This window comes from Dipodomys merriami, unplaced genomic scaffold, assembly GCF_024711535.1.
Source record: "Dipodomys merriami isolate MVZ:Mamm:240054 unplaced genomic scaffold, mDipMer1.0.p SCAF_16, whole genome shotgun sequence".
Classification (NCBI taxonomy): Eukaryota; Metazoa; Chordata; class Mammalia; order Rodentia; family Heteromyidae; genus Dipodomys; species Dipodomys merriami.
The window spans coordinates 32229733-32243873 of NW_027202937.1; the positions used below are offsets into that span (position 1 = coordinate 32229733).

The following is a 14141-nucleotide window of genomic DNA, read 5'->3' on the forward strand; positions in this document are numbered from 1 at the left end:
TGAAACAAGAAATACAATATACAAAGAATTCTGCATGCTAGTCATGCAGCACTACAAATTGAAACAGTTCCATAAGCACATTTTCTTTATTTAATGCTAAACTTGTTCCAGTTGATGGGCTCACAGCTCTTCCAGCCATCTGAAATGGACATGAAAAGAATGACCATAGAGGCCTGACTTTTGACTTCTTTTGTGTCTAGAAAACTACATAGTAGAGATCTGATAGTTTTTAAGTGATTGCATGGTGTTTTCTACTTTGTGATTTACAATATTTGTAATTTGGCTTTTTTCAGGTGTGAACATAGGTGAAGTCCTAGATAAGCGTTACAATGTATATGGCTACACTGGGCAAGGTGTATTCAGTAATGTCGTAAGAGCCAGAGATAATGCAAGAGCCAATCAAGAAGTGGCTGTAAAGATCATCAGAAACAATGAGCTCATGTAAGTTCAAAAGACATTTTGAGTTGAAACTGTTAACACAGTTTACAGATGGTTATCTGCAAGTGAGCATGATTTCTATATCATTTTTTTAATGGCACAATCTAAGACAGTTACTACATTTGTTAAGTGCCATAAATAGTTTTCTTTGGTTAGACATTTAATTTATAACCATGTATTATAATGTGAGGTACTAGAATCATAGGCTGGTCATATTTAACTTATTTCACTACCTGTTCTGCATTATTTTCTTCTGTTGCTTATCTGGTTCTTTCTTTTGTTGTGATAGTCTTAAAACCAGAAATGAGAGATGAGAAGATCTTATTTCAGCTGTCACTGAACATAGGGTAGCTGACAAAAAATTAAATGATAGGATATATTTGTAGCTTTTATCTTTATTCCTTGAATAAGCAGTTACCATACTCATGTTTTAATGCACATTGAAATGAACTTGTTTTGAAATGTTAGAAGTATTGAAATACTAAATCAAGTATAAACTATTAAGAGAATGATACACACCTTTTCCTCAATAGCTAATTAGATTTTCTTTAAAAAAAACTACAAACTAAAGAGGCATGTTGGTGCATATTAGTATTCAGGAGGCCAAGGGAGGAGAATCTTAAGTTTGAGATCAGCTTTTGAATACTTAGGTGCGTCTGAAAACAAAATAAGGCAAAACACTCAACCACATTATCTTTGATGTGCTAGAGGGGGTCCATCTATTTGTTTTAGCCTCATTTTCTTTTTAATTTTAGGCAAAAGACTGGTTTGAAAGAACTAGAGTTCTTGAAAAAACTTAATGATGCTGATCCTGATGACAAATTTCATTGTCTTCGACTCTTCAGACACTTTTATCATAAGCAGCATCTCTGTCTCGTATTTGAGCCTCTCAGGTACAATGTCAAAACCCGGGTATTAAATTAAATTGAAATGCATATTTTCCTTCCTCTCTACTAACCTCATTTTACGTAAATGTTGTAATACATTTACTGAGTATTTGAGTAGTTTTTTTTTTTCCTTCCTCAGTTGACTCTAGTTTTTATATTTTAGCTTTGGGTTATTACTGGGCCTATAATCCAGTTACTTAGGAGGCAGAAACAAGGAGGATCATAGTTCAAGGCCAGCCTGGATTTTTAAAAAATGAGCTGGACACTCCCCATCATATCTTAACCAGTAAATCAGGCTTGTGGTATGCTTCTGTAATCATAGCTATGGAGGAGGCATAAGTAGAAGGACCAGGACAGTCCTTAGGCTAAAACATAAAAACCTTTCCAAAAAAGTAAAGTAAAATGTATGGGGGAGGTATGGTTTGGGTGTTAAGAGTACCTACCTTACAAACATGAGGCCCTGTGTTCAAACCCCAGTACCTTTAAGAAAAATAAATGTAAACTTATTCTAAAATCAAAATAGTTTTTACCGTATATATCTTTATTTTGAAATTTGTGTTTGAGTGAGAAGTTGTGTTGTACTACCACAACTAAGATTCAGGTGCTCATTTCACCCGAATCTGTTCAAAAGAAGCACTAGGGAGAGGCATTTTCAAACAGAATATTTTGCACTTAATTTTACTGTGTGTTTTTGCCTTTATATTCTATTTACATTTTGACCTTTGCTACTTTGTTTTGTCTTTCCTTAAAGTATGAATTTACGAGAAGTATTAAAAAAGTATGGTAAAGATGTTGGTCTTCACATTAAAGCTGTCAGGTCCTATAGCCAACAGTTGTTCCTGGCATTGAAACTTCTTAAAAGATGCAATATCCTGCATGCCGACATTAAACCAGACAATATCCTGGTAAGTCAGTCGAATAGCTAGGCTACCTCATATGCCATACCTGTTTTTAGGAGTATTGCCTCAGCAGTGCCATTTTACAAGCATAATTCAGCCATTGTGAATGACTTTACTAGTTTGTATGTTTTAGAAGTTGGGTCTGTGAAAGTTTTTGGATCTATTGACCCCCTCCCCTTTTGTTTGGAATAATGATCAGAGTATATACCACCCCAAGAATGCTCTACTGCAGTAATAATGGATTGGATTTCCTTTCTTTTGTAAAAATGCTACATATTGTTACTATTTTGAAAGAAGTGTTTATGGATCTCTTAATTTTGTGGACCTATAGAGTTAAAGATATCTTAAAGAAATTACCTTTCTTGAACCTACAGATGTAGAATTCAGTTTTCAAAATGCCTCAGTAACTTGTCCCCCTTCTGCTCTTCTTTGCTTTTGAAGCTGTGGCTTCTGGTAACCCACAGTGTAGGGTTGGTGTATTGAAAGGCATAACATCCAAATTTTACAATAAATTTAATGTTTTTGAATCTGGAAGCATGTTATTCCAGTGGTGTCACTGAGGCACACACTTCTTTTCCCAGCCCCATTCCTGTTCTGTGCTCTTTGAGGGTTCAGGCATGTTTACAACTTGGGGAATTCCTAGTTTAGATACTAGTAACATATTCTGCATTTCATTTTTTTAATGAATGTATTATATCAAGTCTTGTACAGTTAATGCCTAGGAGAAATCCTTTAGAAAGCCAAAGTCCTCTACTAGGAATTTATCCTTTAGAAAGCCAAAGTCCTCTACTAGAAATTTGTTTGAGCTATGATGATTAATTCTTAAAAGATTGTGACCTCATTGAAATTCACTTAAGCTGCTTAGTTCCCATTTCTCTACTGTCTTAAAATATTACTTTCCAGACTATGACAATAATGACATTATAACTAGGACTTGTCATTTTCATGCATTGTGTTGCATATCTAATATAATCTGGGGATAGGATTAGTGGGTAATTATAGTGAAATACGAGGTACGTTGTAAATGAATGGGAGAGTTGTCTAGACATCATCGTTGTTTTCTTTTAACCTCAAACTTGTCTGTCTTTTTAAAATTGTGAATACAGCATCCACAGCAAATACTATGTAAAATAGAGTATTTTTAAAGTTATTCATTGAATACCTGTGTATACTCTATGGAATTTACAGAATAAGATATTTGCTATTGTCTTAGAAGTTTTCAACACCACCCTTTTCCCTAAATTAATGCTAACCTATATAGAATTTATCATGGATTTTAGAGAGTGTTTTACCTTCTTCCTGAAGGGGGGAAATAGATCCCATAGCCTGTTAGTGGAAATCCAATGTTTTTAGCCCAAGGCTGCAGTCACTGATGTTATAGACATACCATTCCTCATAGGGTATTTTTTGAATAACTTAATGTGGATATCCTTTACCATGTCTGTAACATCAACCGTGCATATGGCATTTCCCTAGAGAGCTCCTAGGGTTATTAAAAATGTTACATTTCCTTGGGATGGAAATGGTAGGCCAGGTCCAAGTCCCAATTCGGAGTTTGTGTGTGTCTCTTTTGAAGTGGGGAAGGGACTCTGGAATGTGAATTATCTGCACTTGTTAATCCTGAACATGCTTCTGACTGATGAGTAGCAGCAGTCATGGGAGCAGCTCCGCCGTTTCTCAGCAGATGTCACTCTTACTGTGTATGTGGAAATATTTACAAAGGCACAAGAGCAAATGACTAATACAGAGGTCATGCTTATCACTTTTGCCAGATTTAACATATTCATAACTAATATCTTCTCTATGTTGAAGAGATTAGTGTTTTCTAGACTTCAAAAGTGATTACTAAATTTAGGGGGGTCTAGATGAGCTTTGGATGAAGAGTATTTTGATATTTTCTTTGGTCCAAATTTATCTACCTCATCGTTTTGCTTTCATTGCCATTGTAATTTTGACAACTGAAAGTTTAGTCTGAATTCTTTATTAGTGAATGTTTTCATGTTGTTCTAGAAGGTTAGAAAGTTACTGAGATTTCTAGAAGATGAAGTGAGATTTTTCTCTGCCCTACTTTTCTAAACCTGCTGGCTGTTAAATGCTTGGTATTACTGGAAAAGTTTCACTAATTGTAAAAAAAAATTTTGAGTGCTCATAATATTTTATAATTAGAAATTTGGGTTAAATAGAAAAGGAATTTTTAATTGAGTGTCTTGTTATCAGTAGTGAAATTAATGTAATTTCTTAAAGCCCATTTTATTTGCTTGTCTCAATTTTTGGCATGAATTAAATTTTGGAAAATGTCTTTCAGGTTAATGAATCAAAAACCATTTTAAAGCTTTGCGACTTTGGGTCGGCTTCCCATGTTGCGGATAATGACATAACGCCGTATCTTGTCAGTAGATTTTATCGTGCTCCTGAGATCAGTAAGTTTTTTATGGTGTTCTTTGACCTGGGCCATCGTGTGGTGGAAACAGCATGTTTAATGTCTAAGAACTGTTTTCCATCACACTTCAGCAGCTGCACGAGTTCATTCATGAGGAAGGGAACCGTAGCAAGTTCATCCTCCTCAGGTGGAATGAAGGTAGTTGGGACAGGAGTCTTGATCATGTCGAGCAAGAGTAGCACAGTTGTGGAAAATCCTCGACTTTAGAAGACTGCTCTTGATTATTCAAGGTCTGATTATCACATTTATGGATTGTATGGGACCTTTGGTTTTTCTCTTCCTGTTGCCTTGGTTGAGGTTGATAAGCACCCTCTCCAAAGGTAAAAATGCAAAGAGAGAAGAGATACATATGTTTGCCCCTTTAATTCCTTTCTTATGCCTCTGGTTTTTTAAGGTTTTTAAGTTTTAGAATCTCTATTAAGAATTAGTGGGAAAGAACATGAAACTAACTGCCAAACTGAGGTTAAAGTTATGGTTATAGACCAAGCTAAGTCCCCAGTTATTGGAAATAAAATGAACAATGGTCAGTCGTTCTTACCCACATATATTAAAGCTTCTCTTGTTTTCAGTTATAGGCAAAAGCTATGACTATGGTATAGACATGTGGTCTGTAGGTTGTACCTTATATGAACTCTATACTGGAAAAATTTTGTTTCCTGGCAAAACAAATAACCATATGTTGAAGCTTGCCATGGATCTCAAAGGAAAGATGCCAAATAAGGTAAGATACTAACACCAGTTTGTTTCCAATAGCCTGAGGGACTGCTGCTTAGTCAGCACTGTAGCTGTAAAACAAAGATTTATAGAAGCCAGTGTGCAGCTACCATGCTTCCTTAGCTCCTTTCCTGTTTCTGGTATTTAAATACTGGATCTAATCATCCAAAGCCATCAAAAGAAAAACGTTAGTAAGAGAACTGCTTCACTAATAGACAGAGTAGTACATCTTGATGTAATTTACAAACATATTTGGGAGACTGCATGAAAAAAGATGCAGGTCATGTTGAGAGGTAAGGAAGTACCTGGTCATCAGAGAATGAATGTTACTTGTTAGTCCATTTTGGATAATGAAAGTACAGCTTGATGCTACAGTTGCTTTAAATCACCATCTCAGAGATGTCATTTCATTTCATTAAATGATTTTAGGTGAAACGTGGATTAGCTTTACCAAAGATATTTACAATTAAGAGTTCTGAGAACACACTAGAGTCTAAATTGTGTGAATTGGTAGTAGTCAGGCTGTTTCATAATAGTTTAAAGCCAACTTTTCTGTTTTATTTTGTAGATGATTCGGAAAGGTGTATTTAAAGACCAACATTTTGATCAAAACCTCAACTTCATGTATACAGAAGTCGATAAAGTAACAGAGAGGGTAAGTAGTTTTTAAGTGCATTAAGTGCTTTATTGTTAATTGACTACTAGGTATTACACAAAACTGTGGATGTTTAAAACTCCTTACATAATTTCTTTTGCTGTTGGCCAGTTTCTGAATGAAACTCCTCAGGTCATGAAAAGAGGAGAGATTAAAATGTCCTTCTAGCATCGCGAGTCCCTTAGATCCCATTGTTGGGCATCCTATTCAGTCTTGGTACTTCTGTTGGATAATCTTTCTCCTTGCTTAAAACCCTGTTGGCTCATTCTTTTCTATAAGACGATGTTTGAGTTCTCCAGAGAGACAAACTAAGTACTTCATGGCATGACCTCTGCTTTCTTTTTTTTTTTTTTTTTTTTTTTTTTTTTTTTGTCGGTTGTGGGGCTTAAACTCCGGGCCTGCGCGCTGTCCCTCAGCTATTCAGCTCAAGGCGAGCACTCTACCACTTGAGCCACAGCGCCACTTCCGGTTTTCTAGTGATTTATTGGAGATAAGAGTCTCACAGACTTTCCTGCCTGGGCTGGCCTTGAACCGTGATCCTCAGATCTCAGCCTCCTGAGTAGCTAGGATTACAGGCTCGAGCCACCAGCACCCAGCATGACCTCTGCTTTCTTGAGCAGTTCCCTACATCCCCACTGTTTTGCACTTGGCTGACAGGTTTGCTGGTTCAGATCTTGGTGCCTTTACCCCCAGATTTCCCTGAGCTTATTGCTCCTATACTGCTCCAGTTCCTAATGTGTGTGTACATATATATCCAAAGTCTCATTAGAATATATAGTCTGTATGTGGGTTGAAATAATGGTTTCTTAGTATTTGCCCTCACTGTATTTTATCCGTTTTTCATCATAGCACTCCATAACATTTATGGTATTGGGTTGTTTAGGTGCCTGCCTCTAGCCACCTGAGTAGGATTAGGGAAAGCACAGATTAGGCAGTGAGTTCTTACTGTCGGTTTTCATTGTTCACTATGGAGTCATTTCCATTCCAGTTTTTCAGTTGCCGTTTAAAAAGATGTAGAAGATAGAGAATACGTGTAAACATTTTAAAAGTAGTTTATCAAGATTTATATAAATACCTTCCTACTGTTGATGGTAGACAAAAATCTGATTTATGTTAACATACATTTAGTAACTTATTTAGAGACATGCATTGTAAAAATTATTTTTAGGAGAAAGTTACTGTCATGAGCACCATTAACCCAACTAAGGACCTGTTGGCTGATTTGATTGGGTGCCAGCGACTTCCTGAAGACCAACGTAAAAAAGTACACCAGCTAAAGGACTTGTTGGACCAGATTCTAATGTTGGACCCAGCCAAACGAATTAGCATCAACCAGGCCCTACAGCATGCATTCATCCAGGAAAAAATTTAAAATGAGATGAAGAAACTCCAAGGGTTTGAGTAATTAAATACAAAGACTGAAGAAATTTCACAGCAGTTTATTATTAATGTATATAAACTTATAAATATATTTCTCCAGCAAATTTGAGGAAGCATGATATATTTGAATTAACACCAAGGGTGATACTCCTTTTAGAAATGCTAGTTAATTGTTTTGTGTCTTATGTGAAATTTCACTATTGAACTGTTTAATTGGCAAGACTGCACAAAGTTACAGTACTAATGTATATGGTTGCAGTTCCCATAAAAGACAAAAGCATCTGTTTCAAGTAGTAATATTGGGTGGTTGATTTGTTAGCAGACTTGGCTTCATTTTGGTCTTCGGATACAATGGCCAGCATAAATGCTGTTTATATTCACGTTTTCCTAGGTGTGTGTGTGCAGGCCACAGCAGCATGCCCTTGGTGTAGTCAGTGCCGAAGGGGGTCTGTTCCTTCTTGAGCCTGCCTGCAGGGATGGTCTCCTCTTTTAAAGCAGGTTGTGTACAACATTCAGTACACTGAAGGTAAGCTAAACCATCAACATCACTGGTGTTTTAAGATGTTATTTTATTGGAATAATAATTGACAAATGAGGGATATTAGCTTTGTGGCAGAATTCCCTGCATGTTTGATAACTGATCTTGTTTTATTTTTTTGGCATTGCAACTGTGGCATACTTACAATTTCTGTTCTGTTCATCACATGTAAAATTTGAAGAGTACGCGCTTGATGGGTAGAGCGCCTTCAGTGTACTGTTTCTTATTTCCTTTTTTAAAATCAACTTGCTATAGACTTTCTATACATTTTGTTAAATACAGTTCCTAGCGACATAGAAACAATGCAGTTTTCATTTACTAATTACAAATGTTGAGGCCTGCTTCTGAAAGTCCTCATATTTAAAGGTTAGATAGACAACATAATGAAATTTTTAACTATTTGTATGTCATTTTTGAAAGTGTACTGCTTTATGGTAAAAATGTTTTTCATTTGTTCATTGTTTTCATTATTTGTGATCATGTTGTCTTTCGATACAGGCATAAACCTTCCACTCTTGAACAAAGCAGCTGCTTTTTAAAAGCGGTAATTGCTTCTTTACCTTTTATTTCTTTTGTAAATGAAGCTTTTCTTTAAAAATGTGACTTTGAAGTGTTGTCTATTGCATAAAACAGTTGACACTCACTGTAAAGTGAAGATTGTTCCTCTGCATGTGGTGGACCATGCAGGTTTCTGTATGTTCTCAGTATGCATCACTAGATAATAAAGGCTTTTGTGAACAAGGCATTTGTAGCCATTTTTAAAAGATTTTTGTCTTCAGTGCTGGTAAGTCAGGTAAACTGTAAATAGTTAAAAGTAACCTTTATCGTTCTCCTGAAAGTAACTGAAAGTATTATTTCTTAAAGACATAGATCTGGCCAAAATTTATCATTTTATTAATAATTAGGGTCCTATACTTATTTCATCCCAAAATAAGTCCTACAGATATTGTCAGCTTACAGTTTAGTGAGATTATTCCTGTAGGTTACAGGGTATCATTCAGGATTTAACTAATGTTTCTGCTATTTTCTCACTTTTCCTTTTGATGGTGCGGAAAGAGAAAAAGGAAAACGGGGCACAGGCCATTCGACGCCTTCTCCAAGGGGTCTGATTTGCTGAGACACCAGCTTCACCTTCTTAACAAGGTTATTTCTGACAGCATGTGTAGATAAACATTTAGCAACAATTTTAAACAAAATCATGTAAATCAGCTTGGTTTTGCAACACAAAGGATTTCATATTTTTACCATGGTAGAAAAGAATTCTGAAAACCGTATGTAATCATTTCTGTTTGGGGGGTAAGTTAATGTTTTGTCTCCCTGAGGAGTATGGAGAGCAAACAGATTTTAGGGGTTTAAATAATATTTTAAAATTGTAAATGGGATTTTTTTTATTTACCCAGGCACCTAATTACAACAAGCATGCACATTTTGGTGCATTCAAGAATGGAAAATCAGAATAGCATTCTCCTGGTGGGTTTTGTTCCATTTAAAGACATGAAATGAACTACACAGCCAGGAAGGTGATAGAGATATAATAAGCCACCTCTGAACCTACACCCATCTCTTCGTGGTTTAGACTTACTAAAATCAATGTAAGGTGATTTCATCTGCAGGTCGAGTGAAGCCTTTAAATTAAGGCATCACAGGTGCAGCTTCTCCACCTTAATGACTGGATAGTGATTCTCCCACCATTACTTTATCTGGTGATAATATGCTGCGTATTCAAATCTTTTGTAGTTATTTACCCTCAAAATAGTTGATATTTTGATGTTTCTGGTGGTTTTCATGGCTTCATTTTATGTAATTATTTAGTAAGTTAACTTCCACTAGAAACAGTTCATGCCTCAGAACTATTAGTCATTCTTTAAAAAACAAAGTTGCTTGTTACTTGTTCTTTGTGTTTTAGGTGCAGCTCAGTGGAAGATGATGACAACCAGAAGACATGAGCTCAGGTTTCTGTCCTATAAAAGATTTAAAAAAAAATGAATTCTCCATTTAATTCTTGTCTTAATTTTTTAAGTTTTCAGCATTATGATTTGGGTTTCATTGGTGTTTGGTATTTAGAGTGGTGATGCTACTGTAGTATTTTGTTTGTAAAGTGCTCATTTGGCCATATTTCCTGCCATGTCCCCTCCCTCAAAAAAAAAACCAACAGTGCTCAACTTTAGTGGTATGAAAGACTGGGGCAGTAAGATCACATATAACTGGTGGTCAAATAATCCTAAGGATTATTAGAAAGACCACAGCTGCCGAAGTAGTGGGCATCTAAAGATGCCCTGCAGCTTTAGGCAGATGCAAGAGAGAAAGAACTAAGTTCTTAAGATCATTGTTCAATTTTAGTATCTATTCTCTGACTTTTAGCAAGTCATGGTTGTAAAACAGGTAAATTATTCACAGCCACTACCAGTTTTTCTTTAAGAAAAGAAAAAGATGATACTATATGTTGGTTATTCATGTTTCCAAACTTAACCATTCCTAGATTTATCTGTTTGGAAGGAACCTTGTAAACTGCCTGGCACACATAAACATAGTTTTGATTTCAAAATTTTGCTGAGGCAGAATTCTTGGAATTCTTAAGACCTTTTTTAAATTGAGGTAAGTTAGGAAGTGATCCTACTTAACAAACCTGTATTCGTGTTTCAGAATAATACTTTTCAAATTCAGTTGTCTGTCACGAAATTTTGGCTTTTTACGTGCTTTATGGATTAAAAAAAAATCTTAAGTGATTATCAGATTTGAGGCCTCCTGAGTCAGGCATAGCTATCAAAGATGTCATAGTTTTTTCCCTAGGGTAGAAGGAGTATATAGGTCTACATTCTATGTAAACTTGGTCCTCCGAGGCCATCAGAAATGGTGGGCTATTGAGGTTTTAAACAAGGAGAGTCTCCTGTCAAAAATAAGACCCTGTAATATCTGTATTTAGCCTTTTAACATCCTGTGGATTCAGGGTGATAGCTTACTGGTAAGAGTACTTGCCTAGTATGCCCAAGGTCCTGGGTTCATGTCCTAACACTACCAAAAATAATCAGCATCCTGTTCATTTTCCAATGGCTGTCTCATTTCACTCACCTTTCTCAATTGTTCTGTGTTGTAAGGTAATATAATCTTGACTTGACATTGTAATTACTCCTTTTTTAAAAATTTCCTAACAAAAGTTAATACCCAAGACATTTTTACAATACAAAGTATGTGATGCTTTATAGGATGTGGTAGAGGTGGTGAGATGTAATGTTCTGTTTTATTCCAGATCTGCATTCCTACTACTCTGCTTTACTTGTACTTCCTCATCATTCATAAGCAGAAAGCTAAAAGAACTCTGAAGTGAAACAAAGTAATTAAAATTTAGGCCAAACATTTAAATACTGGACATACAAAACCATATCGTCAAATTTGTAATTTCCCTCCTTTAGTTATGACACCATTAACAATTGGGCTCCACCATGAGTATACTTTTAATAGTGTGTTAGTGCCAGCATAAATTCATGGCTGTTTTTTACATGTCAGTGATATACACAAAATTGACAGTATTAATGTTTTTCAGTTACTTTGAGATATTGTGGATTTCTTACTTTTTCTTCTTCTGTATATAGGGTAAGGGACTGTTCTTCTGAAGAATCTTTCCATTTAGTGGTCAAGATACAGAAGCTGGTCTCTGAAAGTGCTCACTGTGTATCCCAATTGTCCTTGTTAGCATTTGAATTGTAACTTGGATTTAAACAACTTATGTTCCCAAATGACTTGTGGGTAAGCTCAATAAAGAAGCCTCTTGGTAACATCTTGCCTGCTGTTTGCTTTTTTTTTTTTTTTTCCCTTTTGCTTGAGTTTAGCGTTTTACATTTAGTTTTGAGTTATCTGGTGTTTCTTAGTTGCTTTGAAAAGTATTGTGGTGTTCAAATTAGGTTAGGGACTGGGGCGGGGGTGGGGGGCTTGGGGGTGGTGATTGAAGTGATGGAGAGTTATGGAGTGTCAAACTACTGAGCAGAACCTGCCCTTCAGAAAACCCCCAGCATGGAAATAGTTTGTCATTTTCCTCAGGGACATCAGAATGTTTTCAAAGCAGTAAGGGCAGGACACCGAAGACTAGTATATTCATGAGTCTGTTATATATTCCAGTGCTCTTGTATCCAGCTATGGAAATGTGAGTGATAAGCTAACTCCATTTTCTACAACGGTTTAAATAGGTTGGTTCATTGCTTGTGTGGAAACCTTTTACACTGGGCTCTGACTGTCATTGTGCCCACATTTTTCTCAAGTCAGAATAAGGGAGTATGCAAGTATGACTATGTGGTACATGCAAAGCAAAATTGGAGGATTGGGGGGTAGAAGTGTCTGCCTTGTAGATAAGGCTCAGTCCAGCTGGAGCAAGCACTGCAACTTAGGCTGATAGGGATCAGGATCTACCTAATAACCTACCTCAGGTGGTCTTGTGGGCATTGGATTGGTACACAGTCAGGTGTATAGTGTGTGTGTTGAAATGAGTACTATAAAACCTAGACAAACTTACATGGCCTCTGAAGAGAACCTAGAAAGATCCACATGAGGAACAAGCTGACATAAGGATAGGATGTATGTGCAAAGTTAATTTAAATTTTCCTGGATAAGGCTGGGAATGTGGCTTAGTGGTAGAGTGCTTGCTTAACATGCATGAAGCCCTGGGTTCTATTCCTTAGTACCACATACAGAGAAAAAGCTAGAAATGGCGCTGTGGCTCAAGTGGGTTAGAGTGCTAGCCTTGAGCAAAAAGGAGCTCAGAGATAATGCCCAGGGCCCTGAGTTCAAGCCCCCGGACTGGCCAAAAAAAAAAATCCTGGATGGAACTGCTTTATATTAATTTGTGTGATAAAAAAATTACAAAATGTTTCCAGTCCAACGAAAATTATGGTAAAGTTGGTTTTCAACAATTTTCTGTTACCTTCTAATTTTCTCACAGTGGTGAATTCACCTTGTTTTTTTTGTTGTTTGTTTGTTGGTCATGGTGCTTTAACTCTGGGCCTGGGCGCTGTCCCTTAGCTCGTCCGCTCAAGGCTAGCACTCTGCCACTTGAGTCACAGTGCCACTTCTGGGTTTCTGGTGGTTTATTGGACATAAGAATCTCACCGACTTTCCTGCCAGGGCTGGCTTTAAACTATGATCCTTAGATCTCAGCCTTCTGAGTCCCTAGGATTAAAAGCAAGAGCTACCTACACCTTTCTCACCTTGTTCTTGAGCCGAGTATCTCCAGCATCAAACTGACATTGCTACTTGTGTGCTTTCTACAGAATTACTTGGTCTAGTTTTAGGAGCCAGACACAGAAAAATATTCCGTTAATTTATTGAATGATCTTAAAAAAATGTCAGTTCCTTTGCTCCATAGTTGAGATGGCAGTACTTCTGCCATATCCCTGAAATTTCAAGCCATTTTAGAGTATAGTTGGGGGAACCTCTGCTAAACGTTTACCTAGCTTTTGCTTTTAAATTTTGTTTTGCAGTACTAGGGTTTGAGTACTAGCGCCTCACACTTGCTAAGTAGCTAGGGCTATGTGTGTGAACCATGGGTGTCTGGCTCATTAGCTCCTTCCCCTCCCCCACTTTTTAGGCCCCTGGCTCATTAGCACTCCCTCTCAGGCCCCGTCCTGCTTATATTGCCAGTACGAATTTGGTGCTTGGCTGGGTGCTGGTGGCTCATGCCTGTAATTCTAATTACTCAGGAGGCTGAGGTCTGAAGATCAAAGTTGGAAGCCAGCTTGGGGAAGAAAAGTCCATGAGATTTTTTTTTATCTTAGTTAACAAGCAAAAAGCTATGGCTTAGAGCCCTTTAGTGAAAAGGCCATTAAGAATGTGAGGCGTGACTGGTATACACGCACACAATGGTGCTTAACTTCGTTTTCATTGGCTTGCCATATGTTTCCATGTGACCTAGAAGGTGGGTTCATATTAAAGCTAATATTAATATATGTATATATTCTTAGCAGATATTAAAGCCCAGGATGAATTTCTTTTCCTTCATTCAAAAGAACTGAAGCTGTCCTTCCATACAGAATCTGTCCAATGGCTCTGGATACTCTTACCTGCATGGCCTCTGCCTCCATGGTGCACTTCCCTGTCATTTCTTTCTATCTCTAAGGCCCTCTTCAGCCCCTGGTCTTCGAACTTTGGGCTTGTGTCTTTGTTGACCTATACCATGTCCTTCCTGACATGTTCCTTGCAAGAA

At 37.0% G+C, this 14141-nt stretch overlaps 1 protein-coding gene across 6 annotated transcripts in view; it reads left to right on the forward strand.

Annotated features, from left to right (window-relative positions):
• Positions 1–11724, forward strand: part of Prp4k (pre-mRNA processing factor kinase PRP4K) — a 38425-nt gene extending 26701 nt beyond the window's left edge. For 2 of the 6 annotated variants that reach the window (XM_070024667.1, XM_070024666.1), the window contains 7 exons: positions 294–441; positions 1194–1331; positions 2077–2230; positions 4530–4644; positions 5234–5385; positions 5947–6033; positions 7202–8694. In XM_070024667.1, the coding sequence (XP_069880768.1) occupies positions 294–441; positions 1194–1331; positions 2077–2230; positions 4530–4644; positions 5234–5385; positions 5947–6033; positions 7202–7405 (998 nt within the window). In that variant the 3' untranslated portion in view covers positions 7406–8694. Of the gene's footprint in view, positions 1–293; positions 442–1193; positions 1332–2076; positions 2231–4529; positions 4645–5233; positions 5386–5946; positions 6034–7201; positions 8695–9007; positions 9095–9857 lie in introns of those variants that run through there. The other 4 variants (XR_011372257.1, XR_011372258.1, XR_011372256.1 and 1 more) reach the window with 4 other exon arrangements.
• Positions 11725–14141: the final 2417 nt, after the last annotated feature.